General features: G+C 44.6%; 1 protein-coding gene across 1 annotated transcript in view; it reads right to left on the reverse strand.

The window, feature by feature from the left end:
* The window catches only part of MPP1 (MAGUK p55 scaffold protein 1), a 31,609-nt gene extending 15,630 nt beyond the window's left edge, over window positions 1-15,979 (reverse strand). The window contains exons 1-2 of the mRNA XM_044764203.2: window positions 15,623-15,979; window positions 214-357 (exon numbers count right to left, since the gene is read on the reverse strand). Coding sequence (XP_044620138.2) covers window positions 214-357; window positions 15,623-15,724 — 246 coding nt within the window. The 5' untranslated portion in view covers window positions 15,725-15,979. The remainder of the gene's footprint in view (window positions 1-213; window positions 358-15,622) is intronic.
* Between the last annotated feature and the right edge of the window lie 1,115 nt (window positions 15,980-17,094).

A 17,094-nucleotide genomic window follows, 5' to 3' on the forward strand; every position in this document is an offset into this window, starting at 1 on the left:
AGGAGAAATATTTTCCATCTATACCTGGGGTGGTCCTCAACTAGAATGGGCCTGAAGCCCACTTGGAGGAGGAGCTTGAGATGTGGATGAAGAGACAATATGGGAGCTGGCTGCTTCCCTAACTCCATGAGTAGCCTTCTGTGTTTCCTCTTGTGGCCCAGGGACTCATGGGGTCGAGAGTAACCAATAGGTGAGACTATGACAAGGAATTACCATGGGCTCCTCTGTGACCTTCTCGAACTGTATGAGTCGCACCTTCCGCACCTCCTGTCCCTTGGCCTGGGCAGGGCTACCTGGGGCAGTAGATCCGTTGGTGTACATGTCCTCAGTCACGGCATTCAATTGGTGTGACACAGCCTGTCAGGTCAAAATAACAGAGCAATGTATAAAGTAAGCAGTCAAGGCCCACCGTTAGTCTGTAACTGCAATTCTAAAATCCAAAAGGCTCTGAAAACCAACAGTTATTTCATAAGTTTGGCATCCAATCTCACTTGAATTGATGTGAAGCTGTTTGTAAGCTTTATTTATCCAACTTAATAGACTCGTTTATACAGCTTACTGTATAAATATTAATGTGTTTGATTTATACGGTAGTATCCTGGATCCTGCTTGCGGTATTACATAAAATATAACACAAGTTGGAAAATTCTGATTTCTAATGCACATTGGGCCCCCATGGTTTCTGTTGAGGAGCAGTGTGCCTGTATGGTGTGTGCGTACCCACACACACACGCGCGCACGCACAAACTCTAAAGCAAAGACCCAGGGTGGAATTAATTCGTAATGGGAGGAGGCAGAAGGGGACAACTGCAGGAGGAACACATCAATAAAGGGGAGAAGCGAGCACGGATGACAACGGCCGTTCCTGTTCCAAACAACAAGCGCCTCTCCAGTGACAGGCGCATGGGTGAGCACAAGACCCAATTGCTCTTTTCCCTTTTTACTTCCTCCAGCAACCTGACACTCTGGGTCACACAGCAGTAAAGGTGATTCAGGTCAGCATCAGTCTCTCACAAATCATCTCTTAGGCTACAAAGAAACTGTACCTGGACTGAAGAATTAGATGCTTAGGACCCACCCCTGGCCTATGCTGATAACAATACTACTGGTCGAAATCAGAGTGGCCACCTAGAAGAGATCATCACTACCCCTCCTGCCATCTCACTGCGACCTCTTTCCCCCAGTGGACAATTTACATTACTAGATAGCAAGACCTCTTTATTATAAACCTGAAGTAATTTAAGGCACTGTGGCATCGGCAGGAAGATAGACAAAAGACCACTGTAACAGAATAGAAAGTGCAGAAACACACCACGCATACACAGTCAGCTGATTTATGATAAAGGAGATGCTGCTGTGCAGTGAGGAAAGGATGGTCTTTGCAATAAACGGTGCTGGATCAATCAGGTAAGCATATAGGAAAAATAATTGTTGATTCCCACCTCATTCTACGTACCAAACCCAATTCCAGGTGGACTGAGCTCCAAATGTGAAATAGCCAAGCCTGGAGAAGAAAACAGAGCACATCTTCCTAACCTTGGAGGAGGGAAAAATATCTTACATATGACATAAAAGATTCTACCTATAAAATGAAAACTAAAAAGATAAATACTTTAAGATTAAGAAGATCTGTTCATTCAAAACCTCCACTGAGGCAGTTTTAGTAGACACGGAGAGCAATAATCATAAAAGCAAATGACTGACCATCAAAACTAACAACTTCTCACCAAAAGACACTGAAGAAACTGGAAAGGTAGGGCACAGCCTGAGAGTAAAAATCTACAATACTTACATCTGACAAAAGACTTGTATCTAGAACATATAAAGAACTCTTACAACTCAATAACAAGATGACAAACAATGAAAAGATGGACCAAAGATTTGCTAACAGACTCTTCACCAAAGAAAACATATGAATAGCCAATAAGCACACGAAAAAGGTCTCAACATCACTGTAACGAGGGAAATCCAAATTAAAACCACAACAGGACACCACTGCACACCCACTGGGAAGGCTAAAATGAAAGACAGATGATGCCAAGTGTTGGAACCCTCATCCACTGCCGGCGGGAATGCTACATGGTGCAGCCATGGTGGAAAACAGTTTGGCAATTTCTTAGATAAAGTTAAACACACATTCACCCTACGACCCAGCAATCTCACTCCTAGGTATGCACCCAAGAGAAAAGAGGACAGATGTTCACAAAAAGGCTTATACACGAATGTTCATACCAGCTTTACTCATAAAGCTGAAAAGTGGAAACAACCCAGGTGTTCATCCACAGGAGAATGCATACACCACTCGTGCCACGTCCGTAGAAAAGGACCGAGCTGCCGATACATGCAGCAACACGAACGATCTCAAAAGCATTCTGCTGAGTGAAAGAAGCCTTGTGCAAAAGAGTACATACTATATGATACAATTAATGAGGTTATAGAACAAGCAAAACTACAGCAAAAAAAAAAAATTAAAACAGTGGTTGCCTCTAATGGGATGGGAAGGGATAGCTGGGAAGGGGCATGAGAGAACCTTCTGGGATGCTGGTAATGTTCTGTATCATGACAGGGGGTAGGGTTACACAGGCGTATACATTTGTTAAAACTCATCCAGTGCATTTCACTGAATGTAAATTTTAGCCCAAAATAAAAAAAAAACATAAATAAATATTGAACTCTAGCCAATGATATGCGTGCTGAAGGTTTTAGGGGTAAAGTGCCCTGATGTCTGCAAGTTACTTTGAAATGCAAAAAAAAAGTAGAGAGTTGGATGGTTTTTGGATAGATATATGATAAAGCAAACATGGAAGAATGTCAGTTGTAGAATCTAGGAGGTGTGGTAAATGGGTGTTACTATAAAATCCTTTCATCTTTTCAGTAAGTTTGAAAAATTTCAAACAAAATACTGGGGGGAAATGGCATTAAAAGAGTGAAAACGCAAGCCATGGAGCAGAGAACTGGAAGCCTCATGCATACGATGCATCTTGGACCCAGGCATTCCACATCCACCCAACAGAGACACATACCATGTGCGCCAGAAGATGTAGAGGGCAATGTCATCACAGCAATGTTTTTGTTTTAATATTATAAAATTTAATTTTTGAATCACTTGAGCATAATCCAAAGACATCATGGTCCTTAACCCGTAAAAGGTTCTGTGTGTTTTCTAAGAACAAAAACATTCTCAAAAATGAAAATTTAGGGACTGGCCTGGTGGTGTAGTGGTTAAGTTCACACACTCTGCCTTGGTGGCCCGGAGTTTGCAGGCTCGGATCCCAGGCGTGGACCTAGCACCACTCGTCAAGGCATGCTGTGGTGGCATCCCACATAAAGTAGAGGAAGATTGGCACAAATGCTGGTTCAGCGACAATCTTCCTCAAGCAAAAAGAGGAAGACTGGCAACAGATGTTAGCTCAGGGCCAATCTTCCTCATCAAAAAGAAAGAAAGAAAGCAAATATAGTGTTGAGACCATACTACCATCAGCTTCTCTGTGTACATTCAAATTTCAAGTGTCCCAATTATGTCCTTTATAGGTATATATATTCTTTCCCTAGACCAAGATCCAATCCAGGATCATGCACTGAATTTAGTTTTCACATCTCTTTAGCCTCCCTTAATTTGGAAAAGTTCCTCAGGCTTTTTGTCTTTCATGACCTTGACGTTTTTGAAGAGGACAGGCCTACTGTTTTGTTGACTGTCTCTCAGTTTGAGTCTGTCCAATGTTTTCTCATGATTAGATTGAGGTTGTGCATTTTTGGGCAGGAATCCCATGGAAGTGGTGTGCCCTTTTCAGAGCAACACTATTCTTAAAAGCCCAAATCTGGAAGCACCCCAAAAGTCCATCAGCAGTATGATGAATAAACTGTGGCACAGCCATCCATTGGATACCACACACCAGTGAGAATAAATAACTACTGCTATACCACAACATGGCTGAATCTCCCAGATGATCACTCTCTTCTCGAAACACTCGTTCTGTCTCCTTTGCTGTTTTCTTCCTCATCTTTCTAATCTATTAATGTTGCAGTTGCCCAGGGCTTAGGGTAAGAGCTATCACAGTGGGGAAGGCCAAGTGGAAACTTCTGAAAGTGCCCCCCATCCACCCCAGAGAAAATGTTAAATCAAAAATAATATGGCTGGAGGAAGAGGAATAGGCCCAAGCTTAGCTTATAGAAGGGTCAATTTGGTATATGAGTACAAGCTGAAAATGGATGGCAGCTGCATTCCAGCCACATCTAGGGGTGCCCTTCAACGACAGCAGGAAGGGAAGATCCTTTTTTTTGGCTGAGGAAGATTCACCCTGAGCTAACATCTGGTGCCAATCTTCCTCCTTTTTTGTATGTGAGCTGCTGCCACAGCATAGAAGCTAAAAAAACAAGTGCTGTGGTTCTAGGCCCGGGAACTGAACCCTGGCCACTGAAGAAGAGCATGCCAAACTTTAACCACTAGGCCATAGGAGCTGGCCCAAGGGAAGATCTTCCCAGTGGGTAGGCTGTGAGTTGTGCACATATCACCCATTCCATGGGGAAGGAGAAGTGGGAGTATCCCAGGTGGGAATATCTATCTATCTATCTATCTATCTATCTATCTAGATTTAGAAGTAGATGTATTCATCCATTCACTCCTGGGCAGTGTCCAATGGTCTACTCAAGAGCCTAGAGGAAAAACGACTGGAAGATCAGAGACAAGGAAGGTAGAGGCTTGTAGATGAACATATGTCTCATAAGACAGGGAGTGTTTCTTACAAAATAATATAAAGTAACATTTTAATTTACTTCATCCTTTCTAAGAGGTCAGTAGAAACTCTGATAAGTGTTAGTTACTGAGTGGCTTCAAATGAGGGAAGTACTGAGAAAGGGAAACTTCCTTGTGTAGCAACTAGAATTTCAAAACACTCACATGACGCTGAGTCACATGGCATCGCTATTAAAGCAGAATTGTCTAAGATAGGGTTGTATTTAGAAAATTGACTTGTGATACCTGGGGGCACAGAACTCCACATAACTTCAAGGTACTCTACCTCAGGTGATCCCACAATACAGTTAACACTTCATCAGTATGGGGGCAGCCCGGCATACAGACACCAGGTAGCAATGAAAAGGAGGCTCTGAGGATAATCTTAAAGATATATTGTCAAGCGGGAAAAAAAAAAGGACAGAGTGAGGAAAGGTATGCTATTATCAGCATAAACAGTGAAAAAAATGAATACATTTATATTTGCGTGTAAATGCATATGCTGTCTCTGGAAGTGGTTGCTCCTAGGGAAGGGAACTGGGTGACTACAGGATGGGGGTGAAGGAAATGCGGGCTGTCGTCATGAAGATGTTGCACCACTCTCTCTGTAGGGAGTGCTGAGATATCTTCAGAATCCTGAAAGACACCACTACAGAAAACGTTTGCATTCAAAATTTCGTGCATCCCTTCAGTTTTAATTAATTTCTATACAGGGAAATGAAGACATGTTATTCCTAAAAGCTCTACAAAGTACAATACTTTCTATTCTGGCGAGATAGAATTTTCCTCAGTGATTGTGATTCAGGTTCAAGTTGGCAGCCTGAGTACTTGGGTGTACCCTGGACTCTGCTAAATGAGAGCAAAGTGGGGAGGGAATTAGAAACCCACAAAAAAAGAAGAAAACATAAGGAAGTCATCAGGGATGAGAGATTTCAATAACTTTCTGGAAGACAGAAAGCAGATTGGGGGAATGGTCATTGTTCAAGCAGAGCTGAGACAGCAGAGCCTAGAATGTGCACAGAAGAGAAATCGGCCACTCTGCAGAGCACAGCAGGCTGGGGCTTGGAAGTCCCTGGACAGAGAAAGAAAGAAATGAGGCTTGGGGTGAAAGCATCTCCCAAAAAACTACCAATCTGGCCTTTAGCTCCACTTTCAAGGCAGGAAGAAGGAAGAAGGGCGAGGTCAGTGGCATTTGTCCCAGAACTTCTCCAGAGGACATATGTTCATGTCTCATCAGCCAGGGAGAAGTGAGACAAGCGAAAAGTGGGATAAAGCTGTTGGGTTGGCAACCAGTCATTACAACATAAAAACTGCTAACTTTCCCTTCATAGAATCTACCTACAGACAAGTCATGAAACAATTATAGTCAAAGAGCAGACTGTAAGTGTCAACACTGTGACAATATTAAGATATACATATACATGGCAGAAGCTGAGAGAAGAAAAGAAATGAAGGGAAGGGGCCACTGAACTTGTCACTACAGTGAGTGGAACAATAAATGAAGGAATAAACGTATAATTTAAAGCTCCAGGTGTAACCAACAAGGCAGAAGTTGCAAACTGATGGCTCACAAATCTGTTTCATTCCAACCACATACTTTCGTTTCGGGAAGTAAAAATCAGGAGATTCCAATCTCTCATTAAAATCTCAGAATACTTGGCACCGTTGAACCTGTCTCCTCACAGGGCTACGGAAGGCTGGCCTTGCAGATGGGCACACGCTCTCCAGGCCATTCTGTACTGTTCCCTGGGATGGAAGTCAAGTTCGGCTGCTGATTCTCCTGCACCTGGGATGTTATTTTTCCTTACACACAAGTGGCTTCACTCACCTGATCCATGTAGGTTATACTAAAAGCACCTCTGGATGACTTTTTAAAAACTCATGTACCTGATGTAAAGGCACAGGCCCTTGAGTAACTAAAACAATTTTGCAAAGGAAGAAAGTAGAAGGACTCAGTTTACATAGTTTCGAGACTTACATAGTTATCAGCAATCAAGACTGTGTGCTATAGACACACAGATTCATAAAAGCAGAAATTGACAAACTGGACTTCTTAAAAATTAAAAACTTCTGCTCTATGAAAGTCTGTGTGAAGATGATAAAAAGACAAGCTATGGACTGGGAGAAACATTTGCAAACTGCACACGCAACAAAAGACTAGTACCTAGAATATATAAAGAATGTTCAATACTCAACAATAAAAACAATCTAATTAGAAAATGGGCAAAAGACAGGAACAAATATTCCACTAAGGAGGATATGTAAGGAAGGGTGGCAAATGAGGATATGAAAAGATGTGCAATACCATCAGCCATCAGGGAGAAATGCAAATGAACAGCATAATAAGATACTACTACATACCTGTCAGTTTAGTTGAGATTAAAGAAAGAGTGATAACACTAAACACTGACAAGGATGCAAAGAAAGTGAATCTCTCATCCATTGCTGTTGAGAATGTAAAATGGCACAACCATTCAGGAAGGGAGTTGAGCACTTTCTTAAAAAACTAAACAACTACCTCACAACCCAGCAAGGGCACCCCAAGAGAAACGTTCACACAAAACCTGCACATGAAGGTTCATAAGAGGTTTATTCATAATAGCCAAAACCTGGAAACAACCAGAATGGCCTACAACAGGCGAACAGTTCAAGAGACTATGATCCATTCATACCATGGAACACATCTCACCAACAAAAAAAGGAGCAAACTATTAATACACACAACTTGGGATGGATCTCAAAGGCATTCTAAGGAGGGAAAAAAGCCAATCTCAAAAGGTTGCATATTATATGATTCCATTTATATAACACTCTTGTAAAAATGACAAAATTAAAGAGATGACGAGGATATTAATAGTTGCCATGGGTCGGGGGTGAGGGGAGATGTAACTATGAAGGGGCAGCACCAGGGAACAGTTCTGTATTTTGATTGTGGTGGTGGTTACGTATATCCACACACGTGACAGGATGGCATAGAACTATACTCACACATTGTACCAAGGTCAATTCCATGGTTTTGATACTGTACTATTATTGCGCTCCTAGTAGAGTCAGTTGAGCTTACTGCATAAAATAACTAGCAAAATGGCTGGCAAACAGTGCTTGTTTGCAACGAAAGAACTATAACTAAGAGAGCTTGGTACTAAAAAATGGGTCCAGGCAACAGATCCTGGAGAAATATGCAATATACAGGACTGGTGTGCAGACTGAGATTTCCATTCATATTCTGGGATGGGAAAGTAAGAGGCCATGATACACCATGACCAAACAGTTCCTCAAAGCATTGCCCATGGTTACCTGGGACCATGTGGTTAAAACTCTTCAAAGCTAGTAGCTACTGCCACAGATCCATTTAAGAGGCATGAGATCAAATACCTCTTTAAGCAGATTCAAGAAAACTGGAATAAACACAGCGAAAAGAATTCCTTTTTCAAATTAACCATCTATACTATTTGTATGTTTTTACCATGTGCATGTATTATAGAGTAAATGTCTACGATGAAGAATTCCAGGGCACTGACTGAATGATTGCTGTGAAAAAATGATGAGCTCAAATCTCAAATTTCTGGCTTCAAAGCATGAAATAAAACTCAAGACCTTCCTTGACCCTGACTTACAAATCTCTTATCACTAGCAACTGTGGGGCTGAGAAAGCTGAAAACCAAACTCAGAAATTAATTCTATGGGCTTATCAGCCAAGATCATTTCTGTGTGTCGGTAACTACAGTAGGACACAGGTGGCCATGAAATCTGGAAACGTGGATCATATGATTTTATCATGTGCTATAATGTACCATCAATAAACCATCTATGATGATTCACCTGTGTTTCCAGACTTGATGGGCCCCTGCATAACGTTCTAAACAATGATAGATTCGAAAGTCTTAGTCCTGAGAACACAAAATGACCTTTGAAAGGGGGAGAAGCCTACACGATAGTGCACCTAGAACAGGCAGATAAACTACCACCCTTACATCATATTCTTCTTATTCAGCTTTATTAAAAGATTGCTTTTAACACGTCAGCCTTTAAATTAAGTACTCAGCAAAGCTTACCAGAGGCAGAACACATTGCAGCCAGAAAAGTTCAAGAGTTGCTATCCCAAAGGTTGGTCTTTCAAATGTGCTTATCCATCAAGTCGCCTTTGCGATGACTAAGAGTCACTATCACACTCACCCAGAAGTTGCAACTGATGACTAAGATAAATGGAAACCTCCAATGTGGTAACTAAAGAACTAACTCACAATAGTGAGGCCTCCAAAAGCAAATCTTTGCCACCATGAACCTGTGCCGGGCCACCCTGTCTTCCTAAGACACACTCCCCAGGGCCTGTCTTCAGTGAAGCTTTCCTGGACTACTCAGAGAGGACCAGCTTGTCCTCAACCTCACCCTACAGCAAACTGCTTCAACTAGGCCCCTATATCTCCTCACTACAGAAAACCATAGGAGCAGGGATATGCAGATATACACTTGATGTCTCTCTGTACATACACACACACACACACACACACACACACACACACACACACGGAGTAAAAGTGACTCCTTCATTCAATCTATAGGTCCGAGACTACATTAAACGCAGGAGATCTTGACGTAGTTAAGTCATGGTCTCTGACCTTCAGCAGCTCATGATAAGGAGGAATCATTCATTCACTCATTCATCCAACATAAACGAAAAATGGGGAAGATATCCTCCATCAAGTTTAAGATTGTCTTAGACTGTAAGCACTCAAGGGACACAGACCAAAGTTGTCAGCAATGGAGCTTCACAGTGGCTTTCTGAATGGTGTAGAGGATGGCATCCTCAGGGGGATGAGACCAAAGAGAAGTCTGCTCTTCAGTGGGAGGCGAAGACAGAAGAATCGAGATTCAGACACAAGCTCTGCCTGATGAAGTTGCATCCCAGTCTTCCTGCTACACAACTGAGCCAGACTGAGCTTAGGAGAAAGGGGAAGTTATCTGCTTTTGCCTCAGGATAACTAACTGATAGAGACTGACAACTTACACTCCAGTCTGTCCCACTTGTTCATCTACTCACCTGCCATGTACCAGGCACCTGTCCTGGCTCCTGATCCACTCTAACTTTTCTTGTTTCAGCAGCTGGTAATACAGTCCAGTGTGCCATATCTATGTTATTTGTTATTCTGTTTATTTTGTGTCCCCAATCTGGAACATAAGGCCCACACAAGCAGAGATCTTCATCTGGTTTATTCACTCATGCACCCAGGCACATAGGACAGTGCCCAGCTCTAAGTGATAACAGGAATGACTACCAAGGCAGATGCTACAATGTTTTTGAGTCATTACCACCATCATCACCACCAATGCAATGCAATTGGTAAATGACATGAGCAATGTTGAAGAAATAATAAAAGTCAAAGGTACTAGATTCCAATCCACAGAGCTTCCTTCATGACTTCAAAACCGCCACCCTCATCTCCAGTGGACATGGGAGGTCGCAGGGCTCTGGGGGGGCCTGTCCCCAACCAATGACAAGGCAGGGTGGGAATGGCTCCGTTCAGATTCGGGAGAAACGAGGGCGTAAACTCCCGCCCATGACTCCATGTCTGGTCTTTGCTCTGCAGCCTCTTGGCCTTTAATCACACAAAGTTGCTAGAGTGGCAGCGCCTGCTGCTCTGAACGCCCTCGGAGGAAACAGCTGCATTGGGGTTCAAAGGGCAGAGGCAGCTGCTCAAAGGAAGTTGAGATTAAAAAAGAGATGAAAAACAAACTTGGCGGGGGTTGGGCGGTGGTGGGGTGAATAAGGCAGGGGCAACTCCAGTTGGCTTTCTCATCCAAACAATGGGATTAGAGTGAGTGACAGTGAATGGAGGAGAGAACAAACATACGTTCAGCCTACTGTTGGGCTCTTTGCCAACCACTCCCATATGGAGTCTTAGGAGAAGGCCTGGCCAAGAAGGCGGCGATCCCCAAAGAGCGCAGACCCTGGGCACTGCAGACAGCTGCAGCCCCGGGCAAGCACCAACTCTTGGCCTGGCTGAGATCCTACTCCACTTGAGAGAAAAACAAGGGAAACTAGGAGAAAACCAAGAGTGCTTCAAGGTGAGCACTGTTTAACCACAGACAACAAGAGCTGGGGAAATGAATTGGGGAGAGAGGAAGGCCTAAGAGTCAAGATTTTCTGGCAGGCACTGTGTCAAAATCATACATTAACTAGGCATGTTGTTTCACAGGCACTAAATCTTTTGGAGAACACATACATCAATCCAAAGGCCAAGTCTCTAAAGATCCTTGTGCAAAGTGCTTTATCCACCCAACGTACTATGTACACAAGCCAAGGCTTCTCCCTCCGCTGAAGGTAAACAGGAAACCCAAGTAGCCCCACATAGAAAGAAGCACAGGACTGTGAAGCCATTAAACCAGCACCCAGACTGTGCACATAACACCCTCCGTGAAATCCTCAGTACCATTTTGCCATCAATATTCAGAGGGGCAAAATGGTTTAGAAACTTGTCAGAGGTTAAAGGACTAGTAAGTCTCAGACTCCAGGACTCAAATTAAGAGTATGGACTTCAGAGTTTGTGAGGGTTCAAGGAGAGAATGCAGGCACAGTGCCTCCCAAAACGTGCAGCACAGAGGCGGCCTTTATATGAGGAGGACAGAGGGGTATTTGGGGATGCAGCTCCCAAGTCATCTCCTCACCTGGGGTCCAAGCAACAAGAGGGCTTTTCCTCCATATGGCTTGGGCAAGGCGAGCTCTTTCAGAGCTAGAATCCCCCTAAGAGAACTAGTAACTTATCTAAGGAAGATTTATCGAGGTGCTTGGGAGAGAGCAGTGAGTAAGAGACAAGAACCCCACACTCACAAAGCTGGCATTCCAGTGGGCAGATTCAGCTACTAAACAATCCATTGGTTAGAGAGAATATTCAAAGATGATGATACATGCTATGGAGGAAAATAAAGCAGAAATGGGGCGAGGGGGTTTGCAATTCTAAGTAGGCCATGCAGGGAAGGCGACTTCTGAGCAAAAACCTATGTATGTGCTTTGCTCATGTATATGTCTTTAAATGAAGGAAAAAAAGAAAAAGTGAAGAATCAGAAAAGAAAATTCCATGTTGTAAAAGTTGTACTCTGGTTCCCTAATTCAGAGCTTTTCTTCCTGTTCCCCACCCCTGAGGTCACTTCCCCTCTCCCAGCCAATTTTGGAAATCTGGGGATTTACTCTGGCCTTTCTACACTCCACACCCAGAGTCCTCCTTTTTTAACAACACTGAAAGGTCTGAGCAATTCACTGCTTAGGAGAAAAATCTCTGCATCAATGAAATGTTAACTGATTACCCCTGATTTAAGGGAATTGATCTTGACCTGAAATACCTAATTCAGTGTCAGAGAACAAGAGTTAGAAAAGGTTATCTTCTTGAATTTAAAATATTGACTAGAATTTACATGATAAAACTCTAACCTCCTTAGCTTCCAGTGGTCACAATGGGTATACCAAGTCCTTTACTTTTGAAAGGCAGTCATAAAGTTCCTTGAAGGGAAGGGCAGGGAAGGAGCCAGACAGGCTGAGACCACACCATGTACTGGGAAAAGTGGGGAGAGGACTAAATATTTTGAAAGTTACAGTTTATTTTCTATTATCCTTTCTGTGAAAAGAAAAACCTCAAATGGAAAAATTTCCTCCTCAAATGAAGCAACCAGATCCAAGTCTGGAGCAAAGTTCTTCTTCAGGCAAAATCAGAGAGCATCAGGAGCAGCCTCACTGACAATGCACACCACAGACTGGCCAGACTCAACTTCTTGCCAGCCCAGAAGGTGCCACACCTGGCAACAACCTCGATGTCTTTGCACAGGCAGTCCCCCTTGCCTGGAGTGCTATTTGCCAATTACATCCTAGAGACTGCACGACTCAGGCTCCGACAACTTCCTGACACCTCACACCTGCCTCTGTGTCCTTCCTTCCTTCCTTCTTGGCCCCAGCACCAAGCCTGTACACAGTAGGCAATCAACAATCCTGTGTCAGAATGACTGATTACCAGTATGGAGTAGAGTAATGCTGCATCTGATGGCCTAAGAATCAACAGACCGGTCTTCTCAGTAGAAACACACCTGGAGCCTGATTTATTGCTTAGGCCACTTGTTGACGTAGCACAGGCCCAAGAGAATTTTCAGGGATTCTCGCCCTTGCTTCATTCAGGTCATGGGAAAAGTGCCGCTTCAAATACAACCGAAGAGAAAAAGCAGTGTTAGGAATTTTACAACCAATTCTATGTGCATTAATGGATACTGCCATAAAGAATAAAGCCAGAGAGAGCTTATAAAATTAGTTTCTCCAAGGAAGGAAATATACTTAAATACGGGAGACAGGCTACAGTTCAAACCTATTGCAAAATTATCTTCTGACAATACTTTTTCAATATTAGATGTGGACTATGATCAGAAGTGAAACTCTGGGTTTTGAGTCTTTAGAACTTTTCAGAAAGCAATCCCCTTAAATGAAGCCTTTAACAACATAATTTTATGAATTCCATTAAAGCTAACAACTTCCTCACAGGCTTTCCTGCCTCTTGGGAACGTATAGGAAGTATAGGAAAACGTGCTGACTGCTACTAGCCAGGCAGCTCTTAGGGTGATGTTGGATGTCCTAGTGTGGTTCAAAGTGCTTGACAAGCATTGCCTCGGGTAAACATCACCACAACCCTCCAAGCAGGTCCATTTTACAAAGAAGAGAAACCTAAGGCACAGAGAGCTTCAGCAGCTTGCTCAGGGCCACAGTGAGTGAAAGGCAGAACCTAGTGTTGGCAGCAAAGACTAGAAAGAGCCTCAAAGAGAAGGAGAACCTTAAGAAATAAGAATTAGCAGGTTCGTGGGATCAAGCCACCCCTCACCATGCGGAGATTCTCCCCCTGATGTCCACACCTTAGTAGAGTGGGATGCTATTTCATTCAGGAATTTAGCAAGTTTTCTTATTTCACCTTCTTGGAATCCTTGAATAACACCAAAACAAACTGCAGCCAGTATTTTAGGGTAAACTCACGGCTTCACAAAAACTACTGTTTACTCAGAGGATGCGCCCACAACATAACTCTTGTAGTGATGAGGCCTCTTTTCAACAAGGCAAACAATCTCTCCAGCCAGCCCACAAGGAGCAGACAGGTTTACACAAGGTCTGGTCATTGAGTTATAGACGGGGCTCAGGTCGTGCTGAGGGAAAGAAGCCAGAGGGAAAGGACTGCACATAGCTGGATTCCGTTTATAAGGCAGTCTTGAACAGGCAAAATGATAGTGTCAGAAAGCAGATCCATTTCCAGGGTGGTTTCCCAGTTTCCAGAGGGCAGGGGGGAGTGACTGTAGAGGACCTCAAGGGAACTTTCTGGAGTGATGCAAATGTTCTATATCATGATTTTGGTGATGGTTACATGACTGTATGCATTTGTCAAATCTCATCAAACTGCACAATTAAATTTGTGAGTTAAATGTATGCTAATTATACCTCAAGAAAGCTGCCCAAAGTCAATTTAATAAAGAGGTTTTTTGAAAAAGTTAAGGCTCAGCCAAGTGAGCTGATTATGGGGAAGAAAAAATATCACGTGTCCAAGCTTATGCGGAACCAGGTAGTTTCAGACCCTGATTCCCTGCTAGTGCACATTCCACAGCATAACTTCCAATTTTGTCTTGTCATCTGAATAAGAATGGCATCTTCCCCACCTGTTCACTGCGGCACTCCTTTCTGCCTAGAGTATGGTGATCATGATTTGTATGAACACCACACTGAGTGCAGTATAAAGGAGAGGCAAAGTGGTGGAGCAGAAAGTAACAGTGAGCTTTGACTCTGCAGGTACAAAATCTAGCCTCAGTTCTGAGGCTCTGTTTGCCTTACCTCATAGATCTTCAGTTTGGTCATCTATGAAAGCAGAAGGTTATGTTAAATCTCTAAACCTCTTCAGTCATTTACTAATTCAGCAAACATTTATGAGGACCCATGTATTAGGCATTTAAAATTTAAAAAGTGTGCATGAAACAGCCTTGCCCTGGAAGATCTCTAAGTCTAGGAAAGAGATTCACGCTGTGACTTCGAGGCTGGGTCATCAAAGGTAACACAGCCTCTGCCTGGCTCTCTCTCTGTGTCTCTGTGGATATTCACTGTTGATGCCTGGCCACCAGGAAGGGCTGCTGCTCTGTCCTCTGGCTGATGGCTTCAACTGAGAGCCAGCCTCAGCCTCCAGACGAGTGAGTGAGTGAGTGAACACTCTGGTGGCTTTGCCCAAGGGCCTGAGAGACTCTGAGTGACAAGCTTACCTTGCTGGGTCCAACCCACATCCAGAATTATGAGAGATAATAAGAAAATGATCAACCTCTCCTCTGGACATCTTTGAAGGTAGAGGTTAACAGCTATTAACCAGCCATCACAGGAATCTGGAGGGCAGAATTACCTCTGAAATCCTTGGATTCCTTGTCCCCCCACAAGGACACACAGGCCATTTCATTTGCACGCTACACAAGGGGCCTTGCCTAAATGCAGAGGGACAGTGAGTGAGCACTTTAGAGCCAGATTTGGCTTTTATAACCCTTTCTGGTGACCCAAATACAAGCATTTCAACAACAACCCAGCCACTCTTGGATCTGTTCCTTAAAGTCTTTCTGTTACCCTGACTTCCGTCCACGAAGAAGTTTTCCGTGACCTTAGCAAGCGCTCTGTCCAGGTCGCGACCTCTCCTGATTCCCACCTAGAAGGGCTGCTGGGGCCAAGGACCCACCGCACCCGAAGCCCCGCGCGAATTCCGCTGGCCGCCACGGCCTCCACCCTGGGACAGGCCCCCCAAGGACAGGGCCACAGATGGGTGAGGTCCTGCGGCGGGCGGCGCGGCCTGGAGCTGAGTCTTGACCCCGCACACCGCGCCCTGGGGCCCCGCGGGGCCCGCTCACCTCGGGCCGGCTGCGCTTCTGCAGCAAGTGTTCCAGGTAGAGGTCGGAGAGCGCCGTGCGCATGCTGCCCCCGCCCTCGCCCTCGCTCGCCTTCAGCGTCATCTTGCAGGAGCCGGGACGCGGGAATGCAGTGACTCCGGGCCGAGCAGAGCCTGGAGTGCGAGCGCCCTGGGCCTGGGGAATGGTTGCGGCGGCGCGGACGCGGCGCGGCTGGGCCCGTCACCACCCCGCAGGCTGCGCGCCGGGCGGCGTGTGGGCGGAGCTCCGCCCACGCCCCGCCCGTGGACCCGCCCACGCCTCGGCCCCCGCGAAACCCGGCGTTGGGCGCCTGAGGGCCGCAAGGAGGCGCGGCTCTCGCCTCCGCCAAATCCCAGAGGGGTTGTGGGAATAAAGAAAAGGGCGCCCAAACTGCGGAGGGCCCTCCAGCCTCGAGCTGGTTGAGCGTACCGACCACACCCTAGCCAAATTCGTGGGGATGGAAGGGAACCGCCCCTTCAACTGGAGGCTCTACCCGTAAGTCGATGCGGGCACAGGACGTTGCGAAAACGCTCTTAAGGCTCCCACGCTGCTGGTACCCTGTAATTTACATTGCTGTCTGCAGTTCACTGATGAAAGACCTGATTGCCTCCAACAGCAAACTGTTTTTAGTTGTCTGAGGCCACATCTCCTGCTGTTAGTGCCGTAAAAATTTTGAGGGATCAGTGAAACCAAGGGAGCCGATATCCCTCAGGAGTCCTAGAGCAGGATTCCTTAGCATCCTAACGCCTTGATGGCGTTAAAACAGCAGTGTAAATGATGGAAGGCTTTTTGAACAAAACACACATTTACTGGGTTTACAGGGCTCAGGGTTGTTCACCATCTGTAAACACCTTTACCTGATTAAAAAACCTGGCCCCCTGTACCCCAAGCTAGTAACCTCACAGTATTATAAGCAGATCATTACTCTGTGTAATCTTATTTGGACTTTCCAGTAGCTCATACCCAAGAGGAGAAAATCCAAGGGCAAGAGTTTGGAGCTGGATCGCCCAGTTTTCTCTGCTAAGAAGCTTGAGGTCACATGATTGATGGCTCCCTTCCCCAAGATTACGCTAAAGGAACTGTAGAAGACTGAGACAGAGAGAAAGACAGAGAGAGAGAAAGAGCTATTGCAATTCAGTGTGATATTGGTTCAGGGGTAGGCTCATCAAGCAATGGGATAGATTGGAGAACGAAAGCACACACTTGCATGCGTAGAACTGCGGTATATGATAGAGGTGGCATGTTAAGTAAGTCAAGAGGAACTTCACATTAGCTGAAGCTGGAAAATGGTTACTTATATTGAAAGAGATGAAACTGGAACCCTCCTCCATGCCACATGCAGAAAAAAAAATTGTATTCCAGATGGATTAAGGACTTAAGTATCAAAAAACACAACTTTTAAGTCTTGTGACAGAAAACATCTGCAAGGAACTTTTAGATTTTGAGGTAGAGAA

Source organism: Equus asinus, chromosome X (assembly GCF_041296235.1).
Source record: "Equus asinus isolate D_3611 breed Donkey chromosome X, EquAss-T2T_v2, whole genome shotgun sequence".
Lineage (NCBI taxonomy): Eukaryota > Metazoa > Chordata > Mammalia > Perissodactyla > Equidae > Equus > Equus asinus.